At 36.4% G+C, this 24237-nt stretch overlaps 2 protein-coding genes and 1 non-coding gene across 8 annotated transcripts; all 3 read left to right on the forward strand.

The window, feature by feature from the left end:
- The first annotated feature begins 450 nt into the window (after positions 1 to 450).
- On the forward strand, positions 451 to 5858 carry LOC113313133 (lysine-specific demethylase JMJ25-like). The gene is made up of 13 exons (XM_026561862.1): positions 451 to 589; positions 699 to 817; positions 1012 to 1111; positions 1206 to 1347; positions 1610 to 1673; positions 1766 to 2426; positions 2507 to 2830; positions 2943 to 3572; positions 3938 to 4010; positions 4107 to 4192; positions 4355 to 4474; positions 4996 to 5057; positions 5316 to 5858. The coding sequence occupies exons 4-13, from the start codon at positions 1224 to 1226 to the stop codon at positions 5386 to 5388; spliced, it is 2217 nt and encodes a 738-aa protein (XP_026417647.1). The 5' UTR covers positions 451 to 589; positions 699 to 817; positions 1012 to 1111; positions 1206 to 1223; the 3' UTR covers positions 5389 to 5858.
- A 1000-nt stretch (positions 5859 to 6858) lies between these two features.
- On the forward strand, positions 6859 to 10562 carry LOC113313147 (transmembrane protein 56-B-like). 6 transcript variants are annotated; one of them, XM_026561880.1, is made up of 10 exons: positions 6859 to 7215; positions 7957 to 8069; positions 8205 to 8355; positions 8825 to 8913; positions 8996 to 9134; positions 9405 to 9479; positions 9625 to 9746; positions 9826 to 9901; positions 9979 to 10038; positions 10186 to 10562. In XM_026561880.1, exons 3-10 carry the CDS (start codon positions 8206 to 8208, stop codon positions 10312 to 10314), a joined length of 840 nt encoding a protein of 279 aa, XP_026417665.1. In that variant the 5' UTR covers positions 6859 to 7215; positions 7957 to 8069; position 8205; the 3' UTR covers positions 10315 to 10562. The 6 variants fall into 6 exon arrangements, with proteins under 6 accessions (XP_026417665.1, XP_026417679.1, XP_026417694.1 ...); XM_026561894.1 differs by having other exon boundaries at positions 8017 to 8069; XM_026561909.1 differs by having other exon boundaries at positions 8041 to 8069.
- Positions 10563 to 10881: 319 nt separating this feature from the next.
- On the forward strand, positions 10882 to 10976 carry TRNAE-UUC. The gene is made up of 2 exons: positions 10882 to 10920; positions 10942 to 10976. It is a non-coding gene; the product is annotated as a tRNA-Glu (tRNA).
- Positions 10977 to 24237: the final 13261 nt, after the last annotated feature.

Below are 24237 nucleotides of genomic sequence, written 5' to 3' on the forward strand. Positions count from 1 at the left end.
ATGGAATTGATGAGATTAAGGAGGGGTCAGGAAAAAGAAAAAGAGGAAATCCAGAGAAGGCGGTGCTACTTGAGAACGCAAAGAATAAAGGTAGGGGTTTAATTGATGAGCAAAGAAGAAGAAAAAGAGGAAGGCCAAAGAAGGTGGTGCTAGCAGAAAATACAACAAAGAAGGGCAGTGATTTAAGTGATGAGCAAACAGGAAGAAAAAGAGTAAGACCAAAGAAGGTGGTGCTACTGGAAGTTACAAAGAAGAAGGGTAGGGATTTAAGTGATGAGCAAACCATAAGAAAAAGAGGAAGACCAAAGAAGGTGGTGCTAGAGGAAAACACAATGATGAAGGGCACAAATTTAATCGATAAGCAAACAAGAAGAAAAAGAGGAAGATCAAAGAAGGTGGTTCTACTGGAAATTTCAAAGAAGAAAGGTAGCGATGAACAAACATAAGAAAAAGAGGAAGACCAAAGGAGGTTGTGCTCCTGGAAATTACAAAGAAGAAGGGTAGCGATTTGAGTGATGAGCAAACAAGAAAAAAGAGAGGAAGGCCAAAGAAGGTGGTTCTACTGGAAAACATACAGAAGAGGAATGATGTGAGTTATTTATTTATTTTTATTTTTTTGTGATTGATTTATGCATAGAAATTCAGTTTTGACTTTCAATTACGTGATGTTAAATTTATTGTTGTGAATAAATAAACAGGTGAGTGAAGTGGAGGTGGAGAAGAAAAGGTGTCATCAGTGTACGAACGGTAGAGAGGAATATGTTTGTTGCGGAAAATGCAAAGTGAAAGTATATTGCTTGCGTTGCATTCAGAGTTGGTAAGATCACCTTGGAGCTTGTTTCTTAATTTTGATTTTCTTTTTGATGATTTAATGTTTGTGGTTAATTCTATTATGCCAAGGAAATGAACCATTATCTTGTTTGTTCAAATTATAGTTCAAGAACTAATAGTTTGCAATGGGAGATCAATTAACATCTCCTGGTTGTTGTTTTCTCTTTCTGTGGAGTATAGGTATCCGAAATATTCGGCTGAAGCAATTGCAGATTCTTGCCCATTTTGTCGTGGAAACTGCAATTGCAAAGCATGCTTGCGGTCATTCAAAGTGCTTAAGGTTGATATTTTATTGCACTTTGTGTTATCTTTGTCGGTGCTACGAATTGACATTCTGGAGTTTTAATATGTTTATTTCTATCTATGATGTGTAGAATTTAAAGAGACAAGGAATGGAGATGGATGCAGACGAGAAGCTTAACTGCTGTAAATATATGTTACGAGCTCTATTACCCATCCTGAAACTAATTCATGAAGAACAAGATATGGAAAGAGTAGCGGAGGCAAATATACAAGGTGCTTTACATAACCTTGTTCATTGTTTCCCCGTTTTTGTTGTCCGATTTTAGAGTCTTCTAAATTACATATATTTTTTTTACTGAGTTATCTACAATTAGATGTTTGTAACGAGTGTCTGTTGTGAACTTGAGACACATTCTTGTCAGATCAAATGTATAAATGTGTGCATCCATGGTGGATTTGGCTGATCTGCATCGCAAAATTTATGCAACTCGTTTTCATTTTTTTTCCTTTTCTGATAGCTACTGTGTTCGTGCAGGAGTAAGAGTTCCAGATTTGGAGATAAAACAGACTTCTTGTGAACCAGATGACCGTTTCTACTGGTGAGGCTTTCCTTGCGAGGAACATATTCTATTTTTGCTCCCTTTAATACATTCTACTAACAGACTGAATTTAACCCATGACACATGAGCAGTAACAACTGCAGTACTTCAATTGTCGATTTTTATCGGAGCTGCACACACTGTTCTTATGATCTATGCCTGAATTGCTGTCGTGAAATCCGTGGTGGTTCTTTACAAGGAGATTGTCGAGAATTAATTACGAAGCATGGCGACAAACAAGAATCTGGGTGGCAAATGGGGAGTAATGGTAGCATCCCTTGCTTGTCTAAAGAAGTCGATGCTTGCGATTCTGGTCATCTAGAGCTGAAGCATATTCTTCCAGAAAACTGGGTTTCAGAGCTGAAGCAGAAAGCAGAAGAACTAGCAGAGAAATACAAACTCTTAGATGTTCCTGCAACCCCTGCACATAAATGCTCCTGTTTCAATTCTGCCGGCTCTATTGACTTGGAAAACAGTAATTTGCGGATATCATCTTGTCGTGAAGATTATGATGACAATCATCTGTACTGTCCATCAGGTAGTGATATGCAGCATGGGGACATGGAGCACTTTCAAAAGCATTGGATGAAAGGTGAGCCGGTAATTGTCCGGAATGTTGTGGATCTTACGGATGGCCTGAGCTGGGAGCCAATGGTTATGTGGCGTGCATTGCGCCAGGTAACAAACCCCAGCAAGTCCAAGGATCCATCGTCCTTAACAGCAAAGGCCATCGAATGCCTGAATTGGTGTGAGGTTGGTTTCATTGCTCTCAACTCTGACACTCTTTTAATTTATATGCTCATGACCTTGAGTTTTGTATTTTTTATGTGCAGATTAATCTGAAAGAATTTTTCAGAGGCTATTCAGAAGGTCGGAGACACCTCAACTCTTGGCCTGAGATGCTCAAACTGATGGATTGGCCACCATCGAATTTCTTGGAGGAACGCTTGCCACGCCATGGTGCTGAATTCATTAGTTCCTTGCCATATCAGGGGTACACAAACCCGAAGAGTGGATTTCTTAATCTTGCAACAAAATTGCCAGAGGATGCTGTGAAGCCGGACTTGGGGCCCAAGGCATACATTGCTTATGGGTATGGCGAAGAACTCGGCCGTGGTGATTCTGTAACAAAACTTCATTGCGACTTGTCTGATGCGGTATGTTTACTTCTATTGAGTTTGCACACTGACGTTCATTCTTTGTCATATATGTCAGTCTACACATACTCTGAAGAATTTTGCTAATTAGTGTTTCTTGCATCTGGCATAGGTGAATGTCTTGATGCATACTGGGGAAGTTTCTCTTGATGCTCGACAACGTTCTGCTATGAAGGCTTTGAAAAAGACATACAAGGCCCTAGATGAAAAAGAGCTTTTTGTGACTTCTCCCGAGTCAAATTTTGAAGCATCTATATCTGAGAATGGTGGGTCATGTGCTGCTCCTTCAAACCATGAACAAACTAAGTCTGACCTTAATCGTGGAGAAGAAGAGTCTTGTATTGTCGGCTGTGGCCCAGCTACCAGTGGTTTGGGTGTAACACAAAAGGATGCATGTGAAGTTCAGGCGGTGGACAGTTTGGATCTTAATATGGATGTTAATCTCCAAGTAGACGACAACCTGGCTTCATTGGAGACAAATGAAGTGGAAATGTGCATGGTTCATTCTAGAAATAAGGTTTCGGATACGAAAGATCATGCAGACCAACAACATGGGGAAGCTGAGGTCAACAATAATGAGAACAAGTTGAGTGAAGAACAGAGTAACCTTGATGGCTTGGAGAAGAGTAATGGTGGTGCTCTTTGGGATATCTTCCGCAGGCAAGATGTTCCAAAACTTCAGGAATATCTTAGAAACCATTCCAAAGAGTTCAGGCACATAAATGGTTCTCCTGTAGAAAAGGTAATTACAGATCCATTTTATTCATACAAACCTGTTCTTACACTCATTGTCGACATCACATTAAAATGGAAAATATTGCTGTTTTGAGGTAATCGATATGCCTGATACATCAAGCAAGTTTTTTGAGATCCATCTGTATCATATTGATGTACCTTTATGCTTTCACTGTGCACATGGTACACCAATTAGCTTGAGATCTGTGGTTTCTGTTGTTGGGGTTTGCAGTTTGAGTAGCAAGAGCTTGACTATAGTCTAATATTATAAAATGATGTGCTCTATTATTATAGTTCGCTAATACGGTTAGTGTTAAGCGAACGTTATCCACATTGTCTGTTGTAACTTAACAGTATAATTAAATGTTACAGGTTATTCATCCAATTTATGACCAGACTTTTTATCTCAGTGCAAAGCATAAGAGGGCGCTCAAGGAGGAATTCGGTTGTTTATCTAATTATTCTAGCTAATCTTTCTTAATTTTGGTAACTTAGTACTTTTTGTTTATTCTTATCTAAGTGGCATTTGGATTCGATGTAGGTATTGAACCTTGGACTTTCGTACAAGAACTTGGAGAGGCAGTATTAATCCCAGCAGGCTGCCTTCATCAAGTAAGAAACCTCAAGGTATGGAGTGCTTTCTTCCTGTGTGTAGAAAGGTTTGAGCTATCCACAGTTTTATGGTGCTGTCCAACTGTGTTGTAGTTGATTTAGAATTTTGAACAGTAGGAATGAATTTTTTTAATCTTGCCTCTGTCTATGTTCATTTTATTTTCTTTACCTTTGCAGTCATGTCTTAAGGTTGCAGTCGACTTTGTCTCACCAGAAAATGTCTTAGAATGTGTGAGGTTAACTGAGGATTTCCGTTTACTACCCAAGGGCCATAAGGGAAATGAAGACAAGCTGGAGGTACGGTTTTCTCAGCGTATAAATCCTTTAACTCTTGCTGCTCTACATACAGAGACTTGTTTAGCTCTGAATTTAATAGTATCACAACCATTAGCTTCAATTTCAGTGTCGTTTGAGCTTCATAAAAAAATCTGTGCAAATCTTGTGAGATAGTGTGCAAATAAGATTGTCCATGATCCCCTCTCTTCTAGAATTGAACAAATTTCTTGTTATTTCAGCTCTTTGATCGTCTTTTTAATGCACCCTTGATGAGTTATTTATCTCTACTATTTTTGAGAGGCTCTAGTTAAGCCGTGTGATTTTGTGTTCCTACCAAAATTTAGTGATGCCCATCACAAAATACATGTGAACTCTAAAGAATACATTATGCACTGTGCATTAGGTCCGGGGTTGGTGCTTTAGAAACCAGTATCGGCACTGTAGATTATGTTTTAAGTCATTATTATTAGGGCCTAAAAAATCCCCAGTTGTGTTTTATGTCATATTAACGAGTCAACATGACATTTTATTAATCTAATCAGGTAAAGAAGATGACCCTCCATACTATCAGCCAAGTTGTGAATGAACTGGAGCAGTTGATCAAGTAAGTCCTGTTAAATTCTATTTATCGTTAGCTTAAACCTTCGTACAGTATCAGGAAAAGTCTTACGGGTAGTGTGGCATACACATGACTTTGTAAATCTTGCTGATGAGCAACTCCCTCTCGTTATATTATTTGATTTTGATTTGGATTCTGATTTAATTGAGCACGGCAAGCCCCAAGCACATGAATTTGGTTTCTGGATGGATGTATATGCATTCCAGTTTTACTTGAGATATTAATGCCAAATATTTTTCCCAGGTCTGAGGATACTAAGAGCACTCTATCTGATCCAGATCCCAAACTAAATCCTCTGACAATTGAAATGCCATAGAACAGAAATGTACTGAAGATACAGGGATACCTCATTTTTTGTGTAGATTTTTTTTTTATGTAGACAGTCGTCCTGTTGAAAGGTGAACGGCACCAAATGGCTGCAAACAACATACATACCACCACAACATCAGCAACAGTATGATCCATTCTTGATTTTGTGAATCTTAACCTAGATCAGGTTACAATTTTATACTCCCATTTTTTTGTGACAGTCAATTACTGCCTCATCTCCTCCCTCTGCTTGTAGCAGGCTGAGGTTGTGACTTGTGGGTGTTGTTTTGTCAACTATATTTTGTTACCAATTCGAAGATAGATAGATGAAGATAGATTTATATTGATTGACGGAGAAAGAGAGATACAATGTACACGAGTATCTTCAGTCATTGATTAGACATCCTTTAACTGTAATTTTTGTTAGATCCTGGATTTTGAATACGAAGGCCTGTCATAGAAAAGTGGCATTTTTTTTTCCCTTCTAACATGGATTTTGAATATGGGACCTTGATTTTGTGGATGTTGTATGTTGCATGGATGTAGGCCTGGTGTGCTCCCTTGACCAGGCTCTCCATAATAGAAACTTGCACCTGCTGTCAGACATTGTGTGATGTTAATACTGAAACATTGTAGTATTCTTCAACACATTAAACAATTACTCAGGGAATAAACAAAAGTATTGAGCATGTTCTCATAGTCACAGCACTTGTTTATATGAATAGAATAAGAAAATCATGTGTAGAATTATTATCCCTTTGTCTCTTTCCATATTCTATGGGGGAAAAAAAGAAGATCTCCTGAGTTGTGCAGCTGTAGTGCTCCCATCATTTGGAATGCACAGAAAACAACTTTTACCAGTTTTTTCTATGTTGAGTTGGCTTGTAGCTGATGTAACTGTACAAACACTATGAAACGAAACCACTCTGGTCTTTTCTCCTTTGTCTTTATTTGCTTTTGGCCGAATGCAATAATTTGCCCATGCTTACTACATAAGCATTTTTAATGACATACCGCAATAGTACTGTGTGAATCCAGTGCAAGAAAATGAAATAAAAATTTGTTTCTTTCACGGGGATGTATCCATTTACTTGCAATGACGGGTCTTGTTTCACCTCATGATTGGCATGTGTAAAACCCGTTAGGAAACTGACTCTCATATTTAATTTTCGATCTAAATAACTTTCGGCTATCGGTTACAATACTTTATGTGTTTCATCGTATCGTGCACAAAACGTAATTTGCATAAAAGTGTAATTTTTTCAAAGACAGTATTCTTTTTCTTAAAATCACGTGCTTCATCGTATCGTGCACAAAACGTAATTTGCATAAAAGTGTAATTTTTTCAAAGACAGTATTCTTTTTCTTAAAATCACGTGCAATAATGCTGTTCTAATTCCTGTAAATCTTGGATAAGACAGTTAAATTTGATGTAATAAATGTATATTTTATCCATTTAACCTTAAAGTGACAAGAAAATAGAAAAAACCAAAAGAAAGAAAAAGGAAAAGAAAAGAAATTCCTGTGAATTGAAAATTGTAAGAAAAATCAAGGGCCTCTGTTTCAGAGTTTTCCTCTATCTTCTTCTTCTTCTTCTGCATCATCAACTAGTCAATCTTGAATCTCCATCTCTCATCCATCTACCCTTCTGCTTCTGTTGTCAGAGAGATAGAATCAATCTGTCTGTCTCTTTCACATACCAAAAACAAACAGACAAAAGAAAAAAGAAATGGAAATATAAAGTGGAGAGAAAATGGAAACAATGAAATGTAATAATCTTCAACCAACATAACCAGTTATTTAAGCAATCCCATTTACAGAAACGAATTAAAAGGTAACTTCTTTTTTTCTCCTTTTCTTCAGATCCATCTACCCAACCCCCCATTACTGCACATGACTTGTTCTATTTATAATCTGAGTTTTTTATTTTCTGGATCTATAATTTGTTTTCTGGTTTTTGGAATATGGGTTTTGTTTGTTCCATATGTTTGTAGAGATCTCTGTAGGAAAAGGTGTTGACCTTTCTTATTCTCATTGCTTAATTATTTCTGATTTGTGTTCTCACATGATTTTTGATCTGATACTGGGTTTCCTGAATGTGTAAAGATGAATTTGTTTTAGTTGTTACAGGATCTAGTTGTTACAGGAAATAATGTGTGTTTGCTCATAATGCTATATCTCAGATTTCATAATTGGTTTTGAAGAAATTGGAAATGTGAAATGTTTACCCAGTCTCAAATGATAAGGGAATTACTAGTAATCTGTGAATTACCTAAGAAATTCATAGTTCCACCGAATTAGAATACTGATTGATGGCAGGGTCTATTGTTGTGTCTTGGATACGAATTGTTAGTAGTCGATAAACAGTTTCATTAAGTAGGTTTGAGGAACATAATTGATAATTCTAAGTGACATAGTTTACATGCTCTAGGATCGGATGTATCATTTATGTTGTAGGCTAAAAAAATCTGTGACGAGCTATTGACATGATATCGATATTGAAATCTGGGCAATTACATTTGAGAATATGCTGTGACGGTGTCTTTCTAACACCAATGAGTATTTTTGGATTTAGATTTGTGCGTTACATTTGTTGCCGGTAACCTGAATAAGGAATTTCTCTCTTGCCGATTAGGGACTGATAATTTCACTGCTGCAGAAACTGGCAAACACCAAGTCATCATAACAGTAAGTCTTGACATTACACATATGAAGTGTCAGTTTGTTACACTAATTTGTTTGATTATCTCTGTTGTGAAGAAAGATAGATATGTCCTGCACTTCATTTTTTTTTGTTGCTATGCTGATTGAATTTTGGACCAGGATGCGCGTTATGATGCCTGTTTCCCGGAAGACGGTAATGGCTATGAAGTCTTACCAAACCCAGGCTGAGGGTTTGGTTAGAACTTACTTGCTAGCAGATCCTGTCATTCCATACACCGCTGTCTTCAGTGGTGTCCTAGCTTGCAAAATGGTATGTCTTTGCTACACCTTAGAGTTGCTTTCTTTTTATAGTTGGGGGTATCTGTTGAACTAGTGCATGTTAGTATCTTCTTTTCTTTTCTTTTTTTTGTTTTTTTTTGCGAAATCAATTAAGAACCAATGCGATTAGTTCAATTACAGAACTTAAAACTGAAAACTGTAAAAGCTATAAAAAACGGAAGTATAACCAATCAGGCCATCCTAAATCTGATCTAATAAGAGGCCATGATATATACTCTTTGCAGCGACTCCGAGCTAGTCGTGCACCTTTCTTGGTGTATGCTAACCTATCATTTTAGTGTTGCATGTTAGTATCTGTTATAGTGTTATGGCTTAAAACGAAAACAAAGATGCTTAGACTTAGACGTTTACGGCCCTTGCTTTCTCTTATGGAAACTGTCTGCTAGTTTGTAGTGCTTCATGTTCAATAATTGGGCCTTGTCTTTTTATGTCCATTGCAGGGTTATGATATTACCCAGGTGATAAGTTCCGGTTATTCTAAGACCTACGCAACCCTTACGAAAATCCAAAAGATCGAGTGGAACAACAGGTAAGTTCGTCTTATCTAGTTGTCCCAGTTATCTTATTTTTTGTGTTACTTGTTCTTATATGTTGTTAAAATGTCTTTGCAGGGGTATCTCTACTATTCATGCCATATTCATCACAACAATGTCATTGTACTTCGTGTTCTTTGCAGAACTGTTTTCCGACCGTTCAATTACTGGCCTTGTTACATTCCGCAGCTCCCCACTTTCTAATTTTGCACTGGGGGTAGGAATTTCTCCCCTTTAGGTTCTCAATCTCAAATGATTTAAATAACTACGTTGAACACGCGAAGTGCCCTTGGTGTGTCCTTCACAGCTGTTTACATGTACTCTAAAATGTGCATCGAAAATCCATTGTGAAAGATCAAATACGTGTGCCTTAAATATGCTTGGGTAGGCCAGTGTTTGTGATGCCCATGTATGGCTTTGGGTTCTCTGTTTAACATGTGTAAAAGAAGCATTTTCTGTATCATAAAGTTGATCTAACTTGTGACAGGTTTCTGTTGGGTACTTCATTGCGGACCTTGCAATGATATTTTGGCTGTATCCTTCTTTAGGTGGGATGGAGTATGTAAGTATATTATTACTCTGTATAGTTTACCAATTTTCTATTTTTGTTAGCTATCTTTGATTAAACTCTACGTCTCAAAAGGTCTTGTGAATTTGGTCCTTGTCTTGTAATGTCATTGAACAATACAGTAAAACTCATGCTGTAGGTTCTCCATCATCTTCTTTCTTTAATTGCGGTAGCATACTCTATGCTATCTGGAGAGGGTCAGCTTTACACATACATGGTTTTGATCTCAGAGACTACGACCCCAGGAATAAATCTGAGATGGTAAGTTATCGATGACTAATGTTTTCAAGCAGCCTTTTGCTTGCATTGCTTTGTTAATTATATTTCCTTTTGGTAACAGGTACCTTGACACAGCTGGTATGAAGAGATCGACTGCTTATCTCATTAATGGAATTGTTATATTCTTTTCTTGGCTGGTGAGTTACCAGTTTTTTAGTCTCTCATTTAAAACCGTTTGGAACATATTTTAACGGAAATAAATGATGCATTGCAGGTTGCCAGGGTTCTTCTCTTTGTTTACCTGTTTTACCACGTGTACCTGCATTTTCATCAGGTAACGGTTAAACCACCTATCTGAATCTGCTTGTCGCGCACTCTGATTCCTTCTCATTAGATAATCTACTCAAGACTACTCTCTTTGAACTTTGTTGGAAAAATCTCATGACCACTTAATTTTCTCTTTGCAACTTTTATGAAACAGGTCGAACAGATGCACCCAGTTGGACTGTTCTTGGTCTTTGTGGTACCAGCAGTTTTGGCTACAATGAACTTGATGTGGTTTGGGAAGATCCTCAAGGGATTGAAGAAGACGTTAGCGAAAAGGCAGTGATTTTTTTTTTTTTTATACATAGATATTATTATGGTTGTTGTAACATCCTGGTCATATTCTTCTCTCTGTCTTTACTGTATAAATACAAGAGAGGGAAAGAAGATAAAGTTTTTTTTTTTTCTATTTTGATTCATTAGGAATCAGAATTGTTGTAAATGAGTCGAAGCAAAAGAAAAACGAAATTCGGATAACCAAAAAACCATCTTAAATCTGTGTATTTCACATAGTAATTCAGCATTCTTTCGGAACCGTATCTAAATTCATAAGCTCTAGGTTTCCCATATATGCAGCAAAATGAAGTCCGATATGTAATCTAAGACACCAAGGTGACACAGCTGAAAATAAAACATAACCATTATAAATGTCATGCTTCATGTTTGAGCTATAATAATGTCCTACGAGATGAAAGAGACGAGACATGTTTGGCCTGAGCAACGTTCGGATAACTAAGCAGCTTTGAGCCTCTACTTTACATCGAGAAAACTGGATGATGCTCGTCAAACATATAAATCTTCAGGTACAATATTTATTATAACTAGTAATTTGGAGACCAAAGCCTGTCACCTATCCATTGTAGTCCAGCCCGGTTAGGATACCTGGCTTTCACCCAGGCGAACCTGGCTTTCACCCAGGCGACCCGGGTTCAAATCCCGGCAATGGAAATATTTTTTGTTTTTGCTTTCATTTATCGACTTTTCATATTGGATTTCCAAGAACTAGTCCTCTTGCCGGTTCTTGAGTTGAAAAACTACATTAGTGCGTACTCATGAAGGGTTTTGGAAGAACTCTTGGTTCCACTGAGAAGTTTTGATATGCCGTACACTGTATTGATAATGCCACTTATCAAGACTACTTCATGGTTACCGGTGGGAGTGTGGGACTGTTCTTGTGTTTTCATGGTACCTGCAGTACGTTTTGGCTACAATGAACTTGAAGTGATTCGGGAAGATCCTCAAGGGATTTTAGGGCAGTGATCGTATAATACAAGAGAGGGATCGAAAGAAGATAAAGAGAAAGAAGGTAGTGATTTTTTTTTTTTCCTTTTCTATTTTGATTCGTTAAGAATCAGAATTGTTGTAAATGAGTGAAAGCAAAAGAAAAACGAAATGCTGTCCAGTTGCAATTGCAGTCTATTCTCATTGACCTGAGAATAAAGAACTCAGTGACATACAAGTAGTTGCAGCTGCTGCTATCTTCTCAAAAGTGAATAAGATTCTCATTCTTCTTACGCTTCATCTTTGTTGCACATACTGTAATAACCAAGTGCTAAACAAGGTCCACGTTCAATTGGACCACTAGAGTTTACCTGCAAATGCGTCTAGGTTCCTAATTCATCAATTACAGTAGAAATCTTGAGCTAGTTCTACTACTATATAAACAAATTATTTGTGCAGCACTCACTCATTCATCAATCTGTCTGCATTCTGCAGTGCAACTTTTAGGGTTCAGAAATTACACAGCTGTGCAATGTATTTGTAGTTTGGTGTCACCTAGAGTTCCTCTTGCCGCTTCAGTAGCTTTGCTAGATGGTTCCTAGTGCTGAATAGTCTAGACAGGCAATAAAGTATCGTAAAAAGGTGCAATAGAATAGGTGACACCGCAAGTACCAGCAGGTTCCCATAAAATCACAGATTGATTTCTGTAATATTTCTTCTCTCTTCGATCGTAATACCGGAGAAATTCGCAATGAAATTTCTTCTTAGACTGCAGTTCCTTTGAGATCTTTAAGACTACCAGGCTTGTACCAGCAACGGCCTTGAAAGCTATATTATGTACATCATCCCAGCGACAAGGCAGTTGCATTGTTTCTTTGACCCAATTATCATCCGTATCACTGCTGTCTTTGTCCACATTGTATAACCATAAGTAGAGCATGTCATGGTGATCTCTGACCAATAAACCTAAATGCCCGTCTATTTCTGCCAATTCATTAACCAATTTTCTTGTTTTAATTGAGCTCCAGAGATCAAGGACGAAGCTTGGTATTCTTATCGATCTAAATGTTTCACTTCCAAGATCAAACACCACTATGATACCATTCTGACTTTGCAGCTTCTTGTTAGATATCCAGTAAATCGAACCACCCACATGAACGGAATTTTTGTTAATCGCAGTGTCGGGTGGAATTTGGTCAATCTTTCTCCACGTATTGACGCCCACTGTAAGGACTCCGCAGACCAGTTCTCGACTGACAATAATTTTTTTTCTGCGCGTGATGTTCTTGTATATGCAGATTACTTTGTGTTTATTAGTAGTAGGGTCGATTCCAAATCCAAAAATGTACTTGTTTGTGTTAGAGGCTCTAAAAATCCTTTTCTCTTGACGATTACCAAATACTACCGGTTTTATGCCAACAAGGTTTCCAAATACTTCACTGCTGCTTGTTTCAATCCATGGTGTTTTTACCCTGGTGCTAGGATTGTAAATGAGAACAGAAGGACAATTCTCCAAAAGACCAACCTTGACAATAGTCACAAAACAGACCAAACCTTGTACAGGTTCAAGCATAAATATTTGTCCCTTGTCAAGAGTAACATTGTTACTGGTGACAACAGTAGTAGCAGTGTCAGATAATTCATGGCCCTGACCGTCATCAAAACTTAATTCTTTATGGCCGACCAAAAACTTCTTGATTGGTACGGTTCCATTAACAGCCCTTGAAGGATACAATAGAAAGGATTTTTCATCGGAGCGCAGACGTGTTTCCGATGATGTAAAGTGTGAATCGATCAAGTATTTTTCATGTTTGATTAGATGTCTCCAACGTCTACTTACAGACTTGCACTTCATTAAGCATTCCACGGGTAGTCTTTTTAGAATATTAAGTAAAACCAAATCATCACCATCAAGAATACAGCCCTGCTCTCTTCTTTTAACATCACTGCTGCTGCTGCAATTTCTCTCTGATAGTTTTCTTTTTCTTATTGCAGCTGCCAAATTTATCATGTTTCAGCCTTTTTAAAAACCTGAACTAATTTTAGCCTTTAGGATGCTAAAACCCTGATGAATCGGCCCGGAGATCACCCACCTAAATCCTCTGATGAATGAAGTATTGGAAGCTGTACGTGTATTTATAGTGTTAAGGGCCATTCCTAATCCAAGTCGAGCCAATTTCTATTTCCTATCGGGAAAAATACGGTTTAGTCCAAACGTCAGTCCAAAAATACGGTTTAATCTAGCCCGAGTCAACTAGGTACAAATCAGTCCAAAATATGGAAAAATACTCTAATAATCCTTATCATTTACAATTTAGTCCAAATATTAACAGTTTAGTCCATAATGACTTATGATGAAGTCAGCAATTTTAATTAACAAAAAATTAATTAAAAATTAATTTATCTTTTGAACCGTTTGTCAAAAATCTGCAAACTTTATATATTCGGAAAGCTCTTTTCGAGCTCGAAAAAAAGAGAACACATATGACCATATAATTTTTATTTTTTAAATATATTAGTTTACACTGGTGTAAGACATATACAAATTTACAAAATTCCAGAAAATCCAAAGACAAGACAAGGTGCATCGATTTGTACACCACATACAACTCCACCTAAGCACCACTAACAAGCATGATATTCAAATCTAACACAAGCCACTTTTTCTGCTGAGCAATATCCTTCCTCTCAATAACCTTGAATGTACCGTACACACCCAACGGAGCCACTGCAAAAGCATTACAAAAAGGATCCCCACTCAGATGAAGCACAAGGCAGATTATTTAAGATAAAGATAACTTAGTGAGACTAATGCAAATGCGCATTAAAAAGACCAAAGTAAGGCATGATCAATTCAACAACGAGACTAGTAATTTGAGACCACTACATCAAAAATCCACATTGAGACTAATAATTTCCAGAATGTTTATGTATCAGGAAACTGTTTTAAATCAAGGTCTTTCACTTTTCATGGGATTTTGTCCAGCCCAACATTTTGACATCGTGTTTCTTAATTATAACTAGTGTGACTTGTTTTTTGGACGTTATCTTATAGTTGACTTTATCATTTTAGAAGATCTGTCATTTGTGCCAGATGCAACCAACAACAATATGAATTCTAAAAGAGCATAGATACAAATAAGAACTCCACTTCATGCTCAGGATAAATGGTAGGTCGTATGCACTGTCTGAAAAAAAACATAATTAATAAAAAAGGCCAGTTCAATAACTACTCACAGTAGTCACATCCATTTATTTTGTATGTCTCCCACTGAAGCGCACATCTGTCCTGAGCTGGGTTCTGCCTTGCTTAGCGCTTGCTTTTCCTTTTCCTAGATAAAAAAAAGTCCCCCCCTGTATTTCATGAGACGATTAAGAACTATCAATGCACCGTTTTAAATATATTCAATCGCAGCTTAACAAAGTATTTTGAAAACTTCTCAAACATTATTATCGGTGTAGGAAAATTGTACAAACTCCACAGATGTCTGCGCGTAAATGTTAAGATCCATCCGAAGTAGAAAGCAAATATGTACACTGGTACATATTATAGGTACACCAATATGTACAGGTGCACCAATATGCACACTTATAGAAGGATGGAAACTTAATTTCCAAGAGACACTGTCAAGCTAAATCAGAAACTCTAAAAACCATGCACTGTTAGAATAAAGCATCCTTTACTTCATTTCAAAGATCACTTGGCTTGCACGATATCATTCTTCTAAGCATTATGTAAGATTACACCAAGATTAGACCAAGGAGACCAGCATATTAGAATTATGAAACATATCTCTTTGTCAGTGAGGATATACATTCAAGTCAGGTTAGAATTGGAAGGTCACCAATTCTTTGGCACATTTGATGTCAAACAAAAGTGGAAACAGATTAGAACAAGATTAGAATTGGATACTAAAATAACCTAACAGTATAAATACATATCAAATTATAATTCATTCAATTACTACATATCATATTGTAATTCCTGTAAAGCGGTTAATAATCTTATGGAATGTTTAAAGAATTACGAAATATAAGATATTAGAAGTTCAGGTTAAACTTGTAACAAAATAATGTCAACTGCATTTTATAAAATCTTAAAAAACCAACAGCTATTTCATGAAAATCAGAAATTAGAAACTGCCAAACTAATTCAAAGGAAAGGGCAAGGTGGGAGATCTGTAACTTAAACAAAATCCAAACAAAACGACTTTATAGCTCCATAACCTAGATAAGTCACACGAATTCTAAACCAGGAACCACGTGTTTAGTACCCCATGCCACACAATATCTTAACGATCAAAAGGTGTACAATTATGTGCACATTAACGCACGGATGTACAACTATGTACACATTAAAAATCAATATGTGTACAATTATGTACACATTAAGAATCACATGTGTACAACTATGCACACATTAACAATCAATAACAAAATGTAATAACATCAGCTTAATATTTCATGATGCCATTACTGAAATTTGTAAACAAACTTGTAGACATTGCGCATAACCTAAAATACTTGAAGAACTCAAATAAGAGCATGACATGAATTACTATCTGACTGGTAACAAAATCTAGAAATACTCAAATATTATGGTAATTAATTATAACTTTAACTATAACTATAACTGGTGTACAAGCATATACACCTCGTATAACAAAAAAAAGTGTACTTTTATGTGCACCGCGTATAACAGGTGTACAAGAAAATACACCTATTATACGGAAAGGAAAATTCTTCAAACGCTTACGCCCCTCGTCCATTCTGGGCGCAGATTGAACCTAAAAGAGAGTATGTACATACTCAAAAAGAGAGTATGTACCTCAACAGTTGATATGAGATCAACCATACATGGACAACTATCAACCAAATGGATGTTGATTCATGGAGGTCATAAAAAATGCACAGATCAACATATAGTATTGCTCTGATGTTATAATGCAAAGATTACCATGTGATGCATGCCTAAGACAATATATCCAAGATCATAGCATGGGATATCATAAAACAACCTATTACAAATGCAAACAAGAAAGAAAGCACAACTATGATAATCCTTCCCAACTAACAACACTTCTTCAGAGATTTAAATTATTTCTTAACCGCAAGGACTTGGTTCATGCTGACTTTCCTCGTTTCTTTCTTTAGATTATGCAAGGAGAATAACATATTATTCCTAATTAGAGACTCATTCAATTTCAAGAGATAAGTCTGAGTAATATGCAAACACCCTTTAGTGGTGCATCAGGGTATAATACAGTTTCCGCACCATTAATAATCAACGTGTGTACAACTATGTATATGTTAAAAACTAATAGGTGTACAACCATGTACACGCTAAGAATCTATATGTGTACAACCATGTATATATTAATAATTCAAAAACAAATGTGTAAGAAAAGAAGCCAGGCATGACAATAACTAGCCTTTCATCTTCATCGACCGCTTGTTCCCCTTTTTCCACGTGATCATAACGGATATTAAGGACCGTACCAACTCAAAATTCACCATAAATACCTGAGTTCATTTGCAAAATTGGACTTACTTAAATTGATCTTTCGCATGTATTAGCAAACAATGTGAACACAAAACATAAATGACAGAATATTGTTGTAACCGGTCGTAAAATAGGCTTACCTTGAAGATAAAAGCTTGTGGTTTTACATTCCTCGGATCTCCATCCCTATCTATCACGTCAAATGTGATCATTATGAACTTTTGTTATTGACTGTAGTGAGATCCCACTATCCACTTGAATACCATGCACTAGTTTACTATGAGAAGTAGGTAGCTAGTTAAAGGTTATCTCCATTCATTTTAATCTTTTTTAGTTCCCTATTGTACGAAGCATCAAAATTAAACAGTTAAATAGTTTGCTATGGTACATAGCATCAGAATCGATGGTTCATGTGATCTCTTAACAATAAAAAATTGACCTTCTCACTATGCCTACTCCAAGTTGCTACCTGTAAGCATTACCATTACTTTTGCCAGTGACAAGAATTCGGGACTTAAATCACAGATGCATCTACTTATTACAACAATTTAATTCAAGAAAACAAATCCAAAATGTAAGTAACACTAGTGGAGAATAGGATTTTAACCACTTCCTGGGCTTTGAAAAAACGACTTCCTCAATCCAGGGTAATTATAAGTTCTGTGAGACCCAGTAGTTCTGAAAGGAAAAAAGAAAACATGTTTCTGACGCAGTCGTTTTATGCGTAAGTATTTTGTGGAAATCTACATGTCCTATGGACTAGAGAAACCACTGTGAGAGTCAAAATTTTCTATGATAAGAAAATTGTAAAAAGACCCTATCTTTTCTTCGTTCACTCCGCCACCATCTTTATTCTTCTTGTCCATTCACTCACAACTTCAATCTTTTTCGATCTTTCAGAAAACCCAAAATTTTCTAGTTTAAAATCCAATTTATCTCTTCACCCGTCACTTTCACCAAAAATTTCTTGACATTATTAGATCCGAGAAAAGAATAGACAAACCCTAGCCATCAACTAAAACCCAGTACACCAAATCAATCAGTCTTTTATCCCTGCCTTTCTCGCAATCTCTCTTATACTCTCTCTAATTAAACAACAAAAATAGCACCAAAGAAGTAGCAGAAAAATAAGTGGAGGATGTTGATCAAGACGGAGAAATCGTCAAGGGATGATTTTATAATCTTCTGGTTAGGGTTCCTTTCTTCTTTCAGTTTTTCTTACAATCCTTAATAGTTCTAAGATATCCATTTTTACTTCATTTTTTAGGGATATCAGTAAGAAAAGAAGATGACCACAAGTATGGAGATCTTGGGAAATAGTGAAAACGGTAAGATTAACTATCAGTCTTTTATTTAGATTTGAACTCTAAACATTAAATTTCTGTTTAAGATTCTAGAACTTGTTATCTTGGTTATATTTAATTTCGACAATCTGGGTTAGTTTGATTTCAACTGAAATTAACAATATTGGGTTTGCTATCTATGTTTATAGAATTTATGGTGTGTATATCCTAATAAGTCATGGTGGAGCATGTTCTGGAAATTGTTCATAGTCTTCGAGAGACATTCTCACTGTAACGAATTGTGAGTTTTCTATCAAGGTGACTGTTGATAAATTCTGTAGTATATTCTTGATTTAATTTGAATTTTGTTGCCTGTGTAAGGGTGTTTGTGTTATATAAATCATATAATTAGCAGCAAGGTTTTAGTGTTTGATTTTTATTGTATTATGTGATGTGTAGGATGGAGGCCAGAGGAAAGGAATTTCGCAGCCCCATCAACTGTGGTTGAATTTGTTGTAGTATTTGCAGGAAGCAACGAAAAACTTAAGGTGTATCTAACAAAGTCTTACAATCTCAGCAGGTGAGGATTTGATGAATGATGATAGCCTGTACAAATTTTACATTATTTGCTTAAGTTTTTTATTGTGATTCGATTTTTTGTCGTGTTTAATTTATAGAAAGCGAAAGTTTACAAAGTGAGCAGGTGAGGATTTGATGAATGATGATAAATGGAACAAGTTTTACATCCAGGTGAGGATTTGATGTTGTGTTTATGTTATAGGGAGCGATTGTTTTACCTCCATGGGTTGCACTTGTTGTTCGTCCTGCGCATTTCGGTTCATGAATAATATTTTGCCCCGATCTTGATTACTGTTTTACTTGACTAATGGTGCAATAAGTGCTTTGGTAATAGTAGTTCAATTTTTGCTTTAACACATGTTTAGACTCATACTATGACATACGTAATACATGAACCTATGGTATGATTTTCAGTTGAGTACCTATTATTATTTTGGTTATTTTTAATTTTAACAATATAGGTTAATTTGATTGCAACTGGAATTAGCATTGGCTTTGTTATATATGTTTACATAATTTATAGTGCGAATATCCTAGTAAGTCATGGCATAAGCTATTCTACAACTTGCTCATAGTCTTCGAGAGCAATGAGAATCTTAATCTCAACGTAACAAATTGTGAGGTTTTCTAGCCAGGTAATTTTGATAAATTAAGTTGTATATCTGTGATTTAATTTGAAATTTTTTGCCTGCGTAAGGGTGTTTGATAAAGGAAGAATATAATTGGAGCTAAGCCGGAAACGGGTGATTCAAGTGTCATTACTCCAGGAACTCCATTCATGGCTGTGTTGTCCAACGCCTTCAGTATTACATATGCTCTAGGATGAACCACCATCCTGTGTTACACTAAGGTAGGGACTAGTGAGTCCTACTTACAGTTTAAAGTCTTGTTTCCCTCAAGGATGATTAGTTCTATTCCTGCATAGTAATCTGTTTTAGTCTCTTTCCCCGAATACCTTGTTTTCAGGATACTTCTCTGTGTATCTCTCTAATTATTGGGCTGGATTGGGTGATTATTTGAAGGTTATTCTTTCTGATTCAAATGTTCCTGGTGAGGGTGAGCACAAGGTCATGTCCTACATTCACTTACGTAGGATTCTTCCAGGTTACAATCCAAACACAATACATTATCTCTATGGCCCGGTGTGTTTCAACTCCAAAACTTTATTCTTTTTATTTCCTTAAACTTCCATATCTTCATTTTTCTTCTAATTGCAATTTTGGGACAAATTGTTTGCTTTGTTATCCATAAGATGTTGATCTAATTATGTTATAACTGACTACTCATGAGTTTCACTTTTCCATATTAAGATAGGTTCGTCAAATTGGATTTTTGAACGCCTAGTCATTATATTACTTGGCCATTGATAACTAAATAAGGAGATTTTGTTATTTGCAGGTTATCACGTACCCAGGGCAACAAGAAAAATGTTATGCATGTGGCCAATTTGGTCATCCGATAGACGCATTTATGTGTCTAATATAATCTCAATTGTATATATTATTAGTGCTCGATTTTATATTTATTATGGCTTTTTATATCCCTGTAGGTATTTTTGGAGAAATAAACTTTTGCAGCGAAATTGGCTAAAAAGTGGTTTTTGCGCTCGTGGGAAAAAATTACTATACGGACTCTCACTTTGGATAAGGGGTAACCTAATTACTAAGGGGTGACCCATTTCCAGGCATCTGCTAAAGGGAGACCGGAACTGGATAAGGAGGAGGTCATCTTCAAAGTTCAAATTAAGGAAAATGGCGGGAAAATTTGGCATCAGTCTGCATGGTTTTAGATTTGAATTTTCGGGCAGTTTCAAAGAGATTCAATGGACAAAATCAGTTTGTATGGACTGTAGAAGACCTTACAAGCCCAGTACAATCAATTGGACCCGGACAATTGGGATGGAATGGCCGAGAGAGGGTTTCAAAGTCTCAACAGAGAGACGTGTTCTGTTTCGAGTTTAGAAGATTTTTGAGAGATTTTTGGAGGACTTTGACGCTGGATTAACATGTACATGGTCCTATTCAAGTCTAGGGAAGAGTTTGGTAGCTATTATATAGCTAACAGCACGTGAAAAAACTAAACAGAACTGATTATCGTTTCAAACGCAGAGAAGAAAAAGAGGAGATTTCATCGGGATTTGATGACCCTGTTGAGTTATAAAAAGGTTGGGTCGAGTCATAAAATTTTTTTAGAAACCTTGAGGAGAGAGTTTAGAGTCGAGGAGAGCCGAGGAGAAGCGATTACAGAGAGTTACAGTGCTGCTGCTGCTGCTGTTCGAGGAGGAAGAAGAAGAGGAAGAACAGACCTGCTAAGGCAGTCGTTCTTCAACAGTCTTAAAACCAGAAACGTGTGTCGTAGTTCAACAACGTTAGATATGTATCGTTTATAAACGGCAGTACTCATCTTTGTAACAGTGACGCTGTAACGTTTATACAGCGTTGCAAACTTCTCTTTATCACCATATTCATCAATAAAAACACCTATTAAGCAATTTTTAGCAAGTTTTTGATATGAGGAGATAAAACCCTTAGCCAAGGCGACGGAGGAAGCCATTGGTCCTTATTTATGGTATAATTCTAACTTTATTATTTATTTGCAATATTATTACATGATTATTTGCATGGAATTTTTATTGGAAAATTGATTTTTATTGAATAATTGTGATTCATTTTGATGGAGCATGCTTAGTTTAAGACTCTTGATGTTTCATGCTTGGTGTTTACATTTATTACTTCAAAAATCTACAAAAGGCATAATATTAGAATCACTCTAAAAGAAAAATTGCATGAATATTAATTATTAGAATTTATCAAATAATGGGTCAATGGTGGAATCCAAGTCTTGGTGTTTGTCCTTAAAGTTTTCAAACAAAATTTATTTTCCTGTTTAAATTTAAATCTAAGAAATTATTTCCTTCACAAGTCTGAAAAGAACCCAGTTTTTACCACAACTACAACATCATTTTAAAATCCATCAAATTTTTGGCGCCGCCGACGCGGATTTGTGTTTAGGTAGCATTTTTTTTTTAGATTTTTTATTTATTTTTTATTTATTTATTATTTTTATTTGTTCCTTTTTACGTTTCTTTTTGTGTCTTTGATTTACAGGTTCGAAGTGGAATACTAAGGACTTGGGAACAAAAAGCTAAAAGCTAAAAGCTAAAAGAGAAGAAAAAAAAAGACATAATTTTTTTTAGGATTTAATTTTTATTATTATTTTTTTTGTATATAGCTTTTATTTTATTTTTTTAGAATTTGTAAATAGGCTTTATTTTTCATAATTTTGTAATTTTTGGACTTTTTATTTGGACTTTATTCTGGACTTTTGGACATTTTTTTTATTTTTTTTCAACCCTACGGAAGGGTATCCTTAAATACAAACTGTTTGCAGGGAAGGACGACGATTACGATATCGTCTCGGCCCCTCGGGTTCGCACACGGCATAGGAGTCGTGGCCCGAGTCGACTTCAACGGTTCATCCCCCGTCTGGTACGGGAGGTAAGTCCAATCGAAACACTCACGAATCCCCTGCAAGCGAGTTACTGTGCTCCTTAAGTTGCTAATTGTTTGAGGACGAACCGGACTGTCTTTATTTTCCTAGTAAAGGGCAAGGTCTGGCCTAAACAAGATAAGGGTTCGGATTTCATCACCGTTCTCTTCTTGCCCGCCTTAGGAAAACAAAACCTAACGCGAACCCAAGCTTTAAAAATCTGATTAGAAAGAGACCTATAGGGTATCGAGCTTGTTAGGAAAAATTTTCGAAGGATATTGGTTACCTTTTAAGCAATCTCGAAGTTCATAATGGTTTCTGTGAGTTGAATGCGTGACTGCGCCGCCTTGTGATAGCGGTGAGGCCTTGGGTATCAAATATCCACTGAGCTTCCCTCGCCTCAATTCAACTTACTTTAAATCGGATTGATTCCAGAGGGGTTTTCTTAAATTGTAACGAATTCCCCTTCGAGAGATAGAAGCTGGTCTAGAAACAATCTAAGTGGAGCCATCATGCTTTTTGTTTGCTAGAAATCTTTAGGTTTGTTTTGGTGGAGTCGAGTCGTCCTTGTTTGTGATTGTAAAGAATCCTTCTGTAGTTTATATTTCTTCGGTGATGAATCCTTTTGAGGAGACGCCACATGCGATGACGTTGCGAGAATATATGTCTAGAAATTCTCGTTATCAAGAGATGTCTTCGGAAATGACTCTTGGTGAATATATGCGTGGGCAGCGATATATGGATACTCCAACTTTTATTGAGGAATCACCTCTAACGATCTATGAGAAATATTATAAACATAGACCATGTAGTTGGGAACAAAGCTTGAGAATTCGTGAATATAAAAAATTATATTGTGATGATGATGAGGAGGAGGATGGTGATGATGATTATAATGATATTTCTAGTTCAAATCCAAATAATTTTAATAATTATTTACCTATTCAAAAGGACGAGGATTTGACTAGAAATACCCACGTTTTAGACGATGATTACGAAACTGATGATGGTTTAGAGGAACCAGTTTATCTTGAGAGTACTGTTTTCGAGTCAAACGATTTAGAAACAATAGTCTTAGATGAACTCGTAGAGATTAGCGGGGATGAACCTGACTTAGAAAAATCAATCGCCCACTTTCAGGAATCTGATGACCTAGAAATTAGGGAGATTATGACCAGTCTACCTAGAGACGCCGAAAACTCTAAGTTTGGGGGTGATTATCATTCTCCATGTTCTTTAACTCTTACAAAAATCCCTCACGTGGGACTTGAAATCAATGCCTCAACCATCTTACAAGACTATCTTCGTACTCGTTTTCCCGAACTTAATAATATTCAACACGAGTCTCAACTGTTAGAAACCCATCCTCTGGTTGATGAGGTTAGCCCAGGCAATAATTCCAAGATTGACTTTGTTTTCCCACCAAAAACTTTTCTACCAATTGTGGGAACTTTTGATTTTAAGATGTGTCGGTTATTAAGTTTTGAGACTAAACCTAATAACTTTAGGATATTAGGGTCGACACATTTTCTTAAGGAAGACCACCTCTTTCATTGTGGTCAGTTGTGTGAGTCAAATATGATTGACTTAGAGGATCCCCAGTTATTCAGGTTGTTGTTATGTGCTTATAAGTTCTTAGTTGAGTTTTTCCAGACTCTAATACCTGAACCGGATCTTAGCTTTGAGGAAATCCTACCGATGAAAACCTTTTATTTAGACCCTTTAATAGAGCCTGAACCTGAACCACAACTATATGTAGTTGTCTTAAGCAAGGGTATGTTCGGTATCTTCTTGGTCTGTTGCAGTTTCCTCTTCTTGTGGGTAACACTTTTTGATCCAGATGACCCACAGTTATTCCGGCTACTACTATGATTCTACGTGGTGACTAATACCTTTCCTACGTCTGGCTGAAGACTTTAAACTTAGCACTTCTTGGGAGGTAACCCAATATTCTTGCGACACGGTAATATCTTTCCTTATCTCTTTTGCTTCAAGTGGTAACAGTTTTTCCTTGTTCATGCTTTTAATTTTATCTTTAGAACATTGAGGACAATGTTAGATTTAAGTTTGGGGGTATGGGAGAAACATTTTAGTCGCATTTTTGAAACTTCTAGCGTCACATGGTATCCGGTTA

The sequence above is a fragment of the Papaver somniferum genome, chromosome 1, assembly GCF_003573695.1.
Source record: "Papaver somniferum cultivar HN1 chromosome 1, ASM357369v1, whole genome shotgun sequence".
In the NCBI taxonomy this organism is placed as follows: domain Eukaryota; kingdom Viridiplantae; phylum Streptophyta; class Magnoliopsida; order Ranunculales; family Papaveraceae; genus Papaver; species Papaver somniferum.

Excerpts from the sequence above, each read along its gene's own strand:
- LOC113313133 (XM_026561862.1), top strand. The coding sequence starts at position 1,224 with ATGGAGATGGATGCAGACGAGAAGCTTAACTGCTGTAAATATATGTTA. Across the intron at positions 2,831-2,942 it reads ATTGCGACTTGTCTGATGCG|GTGAATGTCTTGATGCATAC; the intron begins GTATGTTTACTT and ends CATCTGGCATAG. Across the intron at positions 3,573-3,937 it reads ATGGTTCTCCTGTAGAAAAG|GTTATTCATCCAATTTATGA; the intron begins GTAATTACAGAT and ends TAAATGTTACAG.
- LOC113313147 (XM_026561880.1), top strand. The coding sequence starts at position 8,206 with ATGCGCGTTATGATGCCTGTTTCCCGGAAGACGGTAATGGCTATGAAG. Across the intron at positions 8,356-8,824 it reads GTGTCCTAGCTTGCAAAATG|GGTTATGATATTACCCAGGT; the intron begins GTATGTCTTTGC and ends TGTCCATTGCAG. Across the intron at positions 9,135-9,404 it reads TTTCTAATTTTGCACTGGGG|GTTTCTGTTGGGTACTTCAT; the intron begins GTAGGAATTTCT and ends AACTTGTGACAG.